The 10,964-nt window shown below is 33.3% G+C and overlaps 1 protein-coding gene across 1 annotated transcript; it reads right to left on the bottom strand.

Annotated features, from left to right (window-relative positions):
- Nucleotides 1–362: 362 nt before the first annotated feature.
- LOC130932983 (uncharacterized) lies at nt 363–2,845 on the bottom strand. Its single transcript, XM_057862463.1, has 3 exons — nt 2,586–2,845; nt 2,074–2,474; nt 363–1,802 (listed from the first exon to the last, which is right to left on the bottom strand). Exons 1-3 carry the CDS (start codon nt 2,649–2,651, stop codon nt 491–493), a joined length of 1,779 nt encoding a protein of 592 aa, XP_057718446.1. The 5' UTR covers nt 2,652–2,845; the 3' UTR covers nt 363–490.
- Nucleotides 2,846–10,964: the final 8,119 nt, after the last annotated feature.

Below are 10,964 nucleotides of genomic sequence, written 5' to 3'. Positions count from 1 at the left end.
CTATGGATAGATAGATTCATTCATTAATTAAGCAAAGAAAATTTTGAATTCAAGCTTTCTTTGGTCACCAACACCAAACCCTTTTATTTTTCCGTTACCATTATTTACCAAAAGTGACCAACAAAGAGTGGACTACTATTTTCCCAATATACCCTTTTATTAATTTCCCATTTAGAATACGTTCAAGGGTGAACAAGTTTGAATGCAGACCCAAAAATCAATAGTAGAGAATAGAGATAGAGAGAGTCTTGAGTACTGATATTTCTGTACATCTGATAACATTTAAAAAAAAAGATAACTAATAATAAATAAATAAAAGATTGCAAAAAAATAAAAGGAAAAAGGGAAAGGAAAGGAAAAGGTGACAAAATTTTCCGGCAGTCTATTTTTTTCTTTTCCTTGCTTTTGTACAATAAAGTGAAACGAACCAGAGATTCCCTCTGCCGGTAACATCTCCAACAAATTTTGTTTTCCAGTGAAAAATATCTGATTAGCAGCTCAATGCTTCATACTTCACCGGAATTGGCCTATTGAATCCGACCTGCGAAAGCAAGGTCCCAACTGCCGCCAGGTCGCGGCAGAAAACACCTTGAAAAACTGCAGGATTCACAGTAGATGATGATATTGTAGACTTGTTATTGTTATTCTCCATTGAATCATTGCTGCTGATATTATGAGTGACCAAATTATCTACCTCAATACTACTATTGTTCAAATCAGGAGCAGGGTCCTTAGGTTTCTGTTGCACCATAACTGGCGTGTGTGCGTGCGCGTGTGCCTGTGCAGCTGCATGCAATGCAGCTTGCTTCTTCCTCTGCTTCTCAGCAGCCTCTTCATCTAAGACGGCACTCATCAAATTTGTGTAACCTTTCTGAACCAACCTATACAGCAACAAAGCTGACATCCTGGCCTTCTCCTTGATGGAATCAAGGTCTCGGTCGTCAGCCAGCTCGCACCTTTCGATGAATCCGGTAGCCTTGTCGGGTTTATGCTTTAGAGTGAGCAACACATGAGCCCTCTCCAACTCAGATCTTGAACAACCGCGCCTCACACCAATGAGAGCATAGTAATCTACGTTATTCCCAGTCTCCCCTGAAGCCAGCCTCTGCTTCAGCTCTTGAATCTTCACGGCAAGGGCGCAGAGCTTCCCTGGAATTTCCCTGTACCTCACATTGCGCCGCTTCCACGCAGGGCCAGGAAGCTTGCGATCCCTGAGAATTGAATTGTACAAAAGCTTGAGGTGTTCGAGGTCATGGAGAGAATCCGGGAGGCAGCGAATTGCTTCGAAGAGGGAAGCTCTGGTGTCAAGGGCTGGAATGCAGGTAGGATCAAGGGCAAGGGTGCGATTGCAGTCCGCTATGGACTCCGCAATGCGGCCGGCAGCGCGGTAGGCGGAGGCTCTATGCATGTAGCATTCTGCCAGGAAGGCCTGAGGTGCAGCCCTGCGACCATCTAGAATCTTGGAGAAATGCCGAATGGCCTCCGAGTGGAGACCCGCATCAAGGGCTGCAAGGGCCGCCGCACGCCGCCGCAGCAAGAACTTGATGTGACTGAGGAGCTGGGAAATGTGCTCGGCGTCAGTGAGAGGGGTACGGGGTGGCGTGGCAGGTGGAGGAGGAGGCGGGTTTGTGGTGTTCGAGTCGGCGGAGAAGGGAATGCTGGATAGGGAGAAGCTGTCATCAGACCAGCAGACGCTCTGTCGTCGGAATGCGTCGGTGGCGAGGCGTTTTCCGGTCTGGAGGAGGACCATTGCGTCCTCCATTAGGCCTAAGTGGCAGCACGCTTGACCCAAAACCAAGTACCTATTCATTTCAATTTTGATCAAGAAACAATGAGTAACAAACATAAAGTTGTTCTTCAAAAAACGGATGGTACTGGAATAAGTAAAAGTACTTTTCTTTTGCATTCAATTTGATTGGTTTTTTAAGAATAAAAGCTGTAAACCAATTCTAACTACTTTACTTTATTTATTTACTTTGAGTACTTACTACGCCACACACTTTACTTCCAACTTCCATCTCATCTCAAGTACAAAAACAATGAAACAGAAGCGCCGCGTAGCTGTGAAATTACCTCCATTGCCCTTCCTTGTCGCAGGTTTTACAGAGTCCAGCCATCACCTTCTTCTTCAGATCGGAAACGGAGAAGCACTTGAATGTTTGGTCCCTCACGGGTTCCTCAGGGGACAGAAGCTTCACTCCTTCCCTGGAAGACCCATCAGAGGAAGAAGAGGAAACAGAACTTGAATCAGCATCACTGGCGATCTTCAAGCTGGGAATGTAGTCCTGAAGCATATCGGCGACATCCTTGTACCGCCGCAGGTACAGCAAGCACCGTGCTCTGAGGTGGAGTGCATGGTCCAGCCTCGGTGATATCGCCAGAGCAGCGTCTAGAAGGTTCAGCGCCGAGGCGATCTCGCTCTGTTCTTGCGTCGCAATGAGACTCCTTGCGTCCTTTATGTACTTGTCAACAATCTGCATCAAAAAAACACATTAATGCCCCATTTCAACCGCTTCTAACAAGATTCAAACTTTGCCTCTCTTTTGATCCAATCAGTATACATTAAAAGAAGATGATTGCCTCACCTTCCGGTTGGTGAGCCACCAGTGCTTCTTTTCTGTAGCGGTAAGAGAGGGAGAAGTGACTGCCATTGTTGACGATTATGGATGTTGCTGTTGCTGTAGCTACAGATTCAATATTGGACCATCAAATTATCAAAACCCCCTCTCCCGAGCTCTCTGATAATAAAGGGAGAGGAATATATAGGAAGGAGAAGAATGAGGAGAAGAGAGAAAAGAGGGGTTTGAGTTTATATTTGAGAGTGGGAAGGGAATGGCCAAGAAGAGAGAGGATTTTAAAATCAGTATTTTTTAGCATGTGGATTTTCATGTAGATGTAAATATAAATAAAAAATAATAAATATAAGGTGAAGTTAATGATGGACATGAACTTACATTAAAAAGAGAAATGAAATTAATGAAACTAAAATAAATAAATAAATATAAAAGGAAATTTGACAGCTTTGACTCTTATGCTAAAGCTTTCAATCCTTGAAATTCATAGCTGGCAACACACTATAAATTCTCTCTCACTCACACACCTATATGTGGCCTTGTAGCTCTATGACCCTAACGAGCTAATATTCATATTTAATTATTTCTCCTACTTTTCTTAAATTTTATTTTCATTTTTCATAATCTGCCTGCTCAAGCCTCAGCCAGTCAAGTGCACCACTCTCACTGGGTATAGCCGGTGCCCCATCACGGGTCCTTGGTCCCAACCACCGGGAAACGATAACTCCAATTTTCCCCAAAAGTAAGCAAAGCTTATAAGATCATCGGCTGACCAATTTGCCCTTCACACGTTGACCAACAATTGTTTGACTAAGTTACTCCTTAGCACTTTAGTTTTTCATTTTAGGTTTCTTTTACATAACACCCATCATTGACTTTACTTACTATCATAGGTAAGATATGATTTATTATTCGGTGATTAAAATCTTATTTTATACTTAAATTAATATTAGTGAATTCTTTTTACTATTAACCTTAACCTTATGCTAAAGTATATTTTTGAAGATATGCAAACAAACCATTATAAAATAAATTGATATTAAAATTAGCAATCATCAATCATGAATAAAACATACAGAAATAATCATTTAACATGTGACTTTTTATTTAGTGTAATTGATGACGAAATAAATTTTTGTGATTTTCTCCCCCACACTTAATATTACAATCTAACCGTAAAGATAGAATAAAACAAGCTTTAGACACTCTACAATTTAAGTTAGCATAAAACTTATCATTATTATTCTTTGTTATTGAATGATTATTCTGAATTTAGCATAGAACTTTTTAAGTTGCAATAATCACATAATTTGGCCAAACTACCGTAGTTTGATAAATAACAACAATAGTAGTAATAATTATTATCAATACACGAGAGGAGATCATGAGCTGTTGAATCGAATCCAAGTCATCACGATCCTATCCTTTTTATTTTATTCTTTTCTCAATTTATTACTTTTGCAACTCATCTTTACAATAAATTAGGCAGATCATATTTTTCAACAAAAATGCATGTTGTTTGGTTGGTTTGTCATAATAAATTAAAATTAAATAAATGTGTAGGTTGGGACTTTCACGAAGATGAAGAAGAGATGAGGGCAAAATAGTAAAAAGAAAAAAAAGGGGGTAGGAGCATATTTATGGGAAGTGAGAAAGCGACTCTTCTCCCCCAAGCCACAGGAATCATGCTTTTTTTCTTTTGCTTTTTAATTTCACCCACATTGATTAATGAATGCACATGAACTTTGGATTAGATAGCCAGATGGGGTTGTCTTAAAGGCTCTCTAACTTCCCTTTCCATTGCCCCCACACTCCCATTATAAATATGGCACTATCTTCTTACTCTATATTTTATTTCATGCTCACAGATTTCAACAATATTTACTAGGTTTTCAAATTTGTATTGTCATTAATATATGCGTACAAGACAATACCTAGTGTATTCTTTTTGTTACATTCATTTTTTGTTACAAGCTCAAAGGTTTTTAAAAAATAATAGTATGTATGTGTTTTATGAGTAGTTGACACAACCAATTAAAAAATACGTGTTATATCATGAAATCACTCATTCCAAAAACTTAAACTGATTTTGGGGTTCATTAAGGATCAAATTCGAATCTAAAATTCTAATACTATGTCATGATACTACTCATTCCAAAAACTTTGACTGATAAGAAAAGATAACACTAATGGGTAATACTCCCTAAACTTTCACTGTATACATTATACAAATATTCCATTGACTTCTTATATTTGTTCTAATGTTTACTTATCTTTTAATTTACCTCAATTTTATTTTTTTAATATTATAAATAGAAGATAATGAATTATACAAAAATGCTTAGAATATATATTAAATATTGGTTTAAAACATTTAAATAAAAATTCTTAAATAACTTTAGAAAATGAAGAAGTTAATAGCAGTACATATTGAAAATAAAAATGTCTCTAAATAGCTAGTCCCCTGCCCCACCCTTCCACCACTTCATGGCCACGTCATCGAGCAGAGGCCAGGCTGTCTCCACGTGGCCATCCCTGAATTGTGGGGCCCACAAAAGAAGGGATCCACACAGCCTTTTTTCTTCATCCAATTTGATGAAGATAAACCTGAGTTTTTGGAGGCTGCCTTTGTTTTTATTCATCTGTTCCATTCTTCTCTTCTGCTGGACCAGTACTATTATTGTGTCATATTGAGGATTGTGTATTATTATTCTATGCCAAGATCATGAGTGTATTCAATGATTTCAGCCTTAGCCTTAGCTTGCATAAACCTAGGAACACACTTTCACACTCATAATTTTGCTTTTTAATTATTTTCTCCTCCATAATGTACAAAGTTTTCTTCAAATAATTGCTCTATATGTATATATAATATGCTTTTCTTTTATGCTCTGCTGGAACTTCTTTATTCATGTTCAAGCACATGACTTTGATTATTGGTGAGCCAAAACCCCCAAACTCGCTTATCAAACCGCTTAGTTTATTATATATTCTTAGCCAAATAAATAAACAATAATTATTTTCTGAACGATGCTCAAACTGTCACACAAATAATTGATTGGTTTGCCCAAAGTTATAGGCTATATATGAAAATATTTTTTTATTATATTTTCTATAAAATTATAACATTTTTTTCTCGCTAAAATATCGGGTTCTGAAGCACTTCCTTATCTTCAATTTAAAACTGGCTTTGCATTTACTTATTTATTTATTTTTATGCAAGGCATAAAGTTTTGTTTATGGTTATATATCTACTGATTGAGTATGTATATTCTGATTAATGTTACGAGCAAAGCGAAACCCACGCATTTTTTTAAATGATTAAATAAAGCAGAAAGATTTAAGTGCACATCTATTTTAGGTAATGGAATAATGTTTATTCTTTGTTCTGTATCGCTAATTTCTTGTGTTGTTATTAATTCCTTTTATTTTTGCTATTCGTATTATATTAAGTTTTATCCTGTACTTTTATATACACATATCAAATAATATATGGATTCAACATGTGCTCTTAAAGTAAAAAACACATGATAAATTTATTATTATTCAAAAATTTTAAATTTTTTTATTTAATATATATAAAATAAATATATTAAAAATTTAAATTTTTTCTATTTTTAATAAAAACTTTCTCAATTTATAGATAAATACATAATATATAGCTTTATAGAAAAGAAAAATTAAACAACTTGTGAACTTTTGTTATATTTGATACCTCATGTGTGAATGTTGGTGAAAATTCAGGTGCAGTCGATTTTACGTGAAGTTGATAGCTGAAAATCGTTAAATAAAAATATAGTTAAATCAATTAAATCATCTAACGACTCTCAGTTATCAACTTCACGAAAAGTCGAAGCTGAGTTTCCACCATAAATGTTTGTATGTTTAACTAAACATTGAAATATACATTGTAATTACTTACAACGAAACTGTTTGTCAATCACTTAAATGTATGAATTAATTACTACCCATTCCCTATTTAGTTATTTCTCAATTTAATATAGTACTACATTGAAAAATCAATTTGTAGACAACCTAAGTTATAATTTTATTTATACATTTAGCAGCTAACGTGTATGTTTTCTAAGTATACTTACTAAAATTAAGTAAGAATTCACATAGCGTTGTTTTTTTTTTTTTTTGTAAAATTAATAGTTAAAAACCGTTAATAATAATTTAATTAAATATTAATTATCAATTTTATATAAAATTTATTGTATATTATATGTGAATTTTTATCTTAAAATTATTACTAATAAAAAGTGTTAAATTTAATTTTAATAATATATTAAATGCTTAAATTTTATATATTTTTTTCGTAAAAATTTTCTTGTTAATAACTTTAAAACATGTATTAATTAAGGTTTTTCTTTATTTAGCCAAAATAAAGTATTCAGAAAACCTGAAATAGATAGTGCCTGCAGCAGCCTGACCAATAAATGTTCCACACTACACTTTAATATAGCCTATACTCACTCTAAGCATTATTAACTTGAGCCTTATTCGTCAATGAGGAAGACTTTCATAACATGGGTAAGTTGATCAGTATAAATATGATTTTTTACAGTAATATTAGATAGATAAAAAAATAAATTTATTTAAATTAATAAAAACTAAAAAAAAATAAATTTTGATTTTTTAGCTATTTTTTGGTACTAAATATATCTGGATTTTTATTAACCAATTAACTTATTTTTAATATCATGTTTGAAACACAATAATACATGTACTATTAGCAAAAAAAAAAAAAAGTAATGTTGGAATGAGTCACTCTATAAACTAATTAAGCATAGGCATGATGAATATTAAATCCAATGTGGCTTTAATTACTTTGGGGATGATAGGTAAACAATAACTATTTTGAACAACATGAACAATCATCAATCAAATAAAAATATACTACACTCTAATTTAATGTTATTAATTAAATTTACTTTTTTAATCTTATTAATTCACATTATTCACACATTGTTTATATATTATTCAAAATATTGTTAGTTACCTATACTTCTTCTAATTAATTTAACAAGGTAGATGAGGTTGTATGAAAGGATGCGAATGAAAGAGCCTTGCCTTTGAATTTAAAACTTTATTCCAACCAACCACATGTCACTACTGTGCCTGCTGTATTACGATATCTTTTTCATTGCGCATCGCAAGCAAAGACAAATTCTTGTCCACTCTATAATTTTAATTATATAACTTAATACTCATTCTTTCAATTATCATTTCAAAGATATTTCATAACTTGTCATTCACCTACAATAATCCATGATTCCTTATTCAATCATAACATACAACATTATAAGCACGTTTTAGGGGCACTAAATTAGGGTTTTCCGTACATACATATACAACCTTGAATGCATCATAGAATTAACGAGATTCATACAGAGAAAACTAATTAGTTGAACATCTAATCTAATCTCCCTCGAAAAAGAGAAGGAATTTAACTTTTTTTAAAAGAGGAAGTATAGGAAGCCAATACATGTATCGTACAATGCATACAATGGAGATTAATTTGTGTGATCAGTTTTAAGTATTTTAAATTGGATGTTCGATTCAGTAGGATATCAGATATTTATTATGAATAGTATGGGTATATTGTATTTGATAAATTAGTAGTATTTTATTCTAAATGTTTATTTTTTAATTTATATTGAGTCAAATAAACAGTCCATTATACACATTTGTATAGATACTCCTTTAACTCCTTAGCAGGATTCTTTTTCAAAAGATTATCAAGACAAGATGCCATTGAATAAATGTGTCTTTTATATCTGGGAGGAAATTGTGTTGAATAAGGTCGAAATTGTTGTTATTATTATTATGATGTAAATAGAAGGATGGAAATTAAAGGAAGGAAAGGTGAGATAGCAATGCATTAGTATTGTTTGGATGATGAAGATAGGGCATGCATGTGAGGGTGTGGGGATGTGTCTACAAATTATGGTTTGTTTCTGCTACGCTGGAACAGCTAAAAGCTTCATCAACCTAAGCTCCGAGGGACCCCAACCTTTATTATTATTATTTTATTTTATTTCATTTCATTCTGATCGATGGCGTTCATCTTCCCTCTTCCCATCACAGGCCATATACATGTATCTATCTTTTTCCTCGTATATATAACCAAACCAACTTAAGATTCCTTAAGTATCAGAAGTTCGAATTTCGCTTCATTAATTAAGATATAAGTATAGGATTGTGAAGCCTATAGATGGGTCGTTTTTATGCCAAAAATGATATTATGAAAATCCGTTATGAGGGAAATGCGCGGGAAAGACAATGACATGATAAGTGGGGTATTTGTAAATTCATGGTTAGGAGTTTTTATATAAACATATAAATGAAGTGTATGCTTGTATGTTTGTCTGTTTGTATGAAAAATGAGGACCGGGGAATTGAATTATTATTATTAAACATAAACAGGCTAGCATGCAAACATGTCAAGCACTCATTTAAGTTTCCCTTCTGAATACAACACATGCTGTGTTCCAGTTTTCTTTCTATTATTAAAACCATCCATTTACGAAACTTGCATTTATAAATATACATCGCTATCCTTCTCAGCTTCTTCAACAATAATTATCATTAAGGTACACCTTTAAATTGCCACAATTTTTATTTTCAAACGAATAAAAATAGTTAATAATTACCTAACAAAAATTTCACACACCTTTAAAATTTTAAAAATGGTATGTATATCCAGAAATTAAAACACAATTACAATTTATATTCACTCATTTTTATTCTTTTCTTCCTAAATTAAAACACTATATATGCCTGGCCTTATTTGGTTGCCATTTTTCTCCTATTATTGCCAATTATTACCTTGTCCACCATTCCACATGTAAGGTTGGTTACGTTGACGCCCTTAATTCGGATGCAAATGTCTGAAATGTTTTGAAATTATTGGAAATTCAATATTTACAGATATAATTACCGGTTCAACGAATATCAACCGTTCGTATTTCGTGTTTAATAAGGACGAGATACATTCATTATTATATCGCACATATATACTAAGGATGATATATGCATGTGTTTAAGTAACTCGTTATTTGTGTGCACGTGATAGGTTTGGGACAAAAAAATTTAACTATATAAAGAGTTTATTCATGCTCATTCAAACAAATTTCATTTTAATTTCCTCTTTATATTTTCTTAACATGTCTAATAGTGAATATATTGTCATGAGTGCTTATGCAAACAGTTGTATTAAAAATATTAATAAAAGAATTGTGTTTGAATCTTTTAACTCCATGTTATTTCGAACTCTTTAGATTGATACTCTCAAAACTCTGATGATATATGAATGAAGATGTGGGGGTTGTTTATGGTCGGATGAAGGTTAGGAGGATTCAGTAGAAGTTCTTCATAGTCTTGGCAAACCGAGATTTTAAATTCAAGTTTTTTTAGATTGTAGGTGATGACCATGTACTATAATAAAAACATTGAGTATCGTCAGATTTATTGTTGGAATTAGTGTCGACATGTATTAGCAGATTTAGTGTCGGATTTTTTTGAAGAAAGCAGAAAAAATTCGTTGCCATAAAAAATTACCGTCAAAATAAATTTTCCATCACTAAATTTGACGGTAATTGTTAGCGCGAAAACAGAAGTCACACGCGCCAATTTTACTGTCAGATTTGCGACGGAATAATTCGATGGTATCTTCATTTAATAAGATGCATCGCTTTGGTGATTTATCGTTGGATTAATTTGACCGTAAAATTGGGACTAAATTCAAACGTGAAGTCCTTTTCCCTCATTTGCATGATGCCGTTCTCTCTCTCCTCTCTCTTTCTTTCTCTTTTTGTCTACTCTCACTGCCGCTGTACAGCACTCACCGTGGCCACCGCCAGAGCTTGTCGTCGACATCGCCACTACGCCTGGAGCACCGTTGTCACTACCACTGGACGTACTCATTGAATTTGTTGCTGTTGTCCCCGTTTTTCTATGCCGGGTAGGTGTTCAACTCACCATCACTGCCGTCTCTATCACCACAAAATATATATGAGACTACAGTTATTATCATCAAATTAGTTTGTTAGGATGATTATTATATTTTTTTATATTATTTTGTGAATTTAATATTTTGCTAGGGTTGTTAATTAAGTAGTTAAATTTGTTTAATGAAGTATGTTATGAGTAGTTGTTGTGTTAATTTAATATAAGTAAAAAATTAAATTTTGCATGCCTCTTGTTAGTTTGGTTGAATTAAAAATTAGGTTTTAATTAATTGGAATAATGAGTTTTACCTATTTTTTAAAATTAGTTTTCGAATTAGTTTCAACTTGTAATTTTAATAAGTATTTCTTTTTATTAGTGTGGTGCTATTTTCTCTAAACTTAATTGGATTTTTCTTCTTTTCTTGTCTGTACAGTAATA

The sequence above is a fragment of the Arachis stenosperma genome, chromosome 6 (genome assembly GCF_014773155.1).
Source record: "Arachis stenosperma cultivar V10309 chromosome 6, arast.V10309.gnm1.PFL2, whole genome shotgun sequence".
NCBI classification, from domain to species: domain Eukaryota; kingdom Viridiplantae; phylum Streptophyta; class Magnoliopsida; order Fabales; family Fabaceae; genus Arachis; species Arachis stenosperma.
This window is presented reverse-complemented; position numbering and strand designations above follow the sequence as displayed.

Bases quoted from the DNA above. Each gene is read 5' to 3' on its own strand.
- LOC130932983 (XM_057862463.1), bottom strand. From the start codon at position 2,651: ATGGCAGTCACTTCTCCCTCTCTTACCGCTACAGAAAAGAAGCACTGG. The intron at 2,475-2,585 runs GTGAGGCAATCA...TTTTTGATGCAG, and splicing joins GGTGGCTCACCAACCGGAAG to ATTGTTGACAAGTACATAAA. The intron at 1,803-2,073 runs GTAATTTCACAG...TGAAATGAATAG, and splicing joins GACAAGGAAGGGCAATGGAG to GTACTTGGTTTTGGGTCAAG.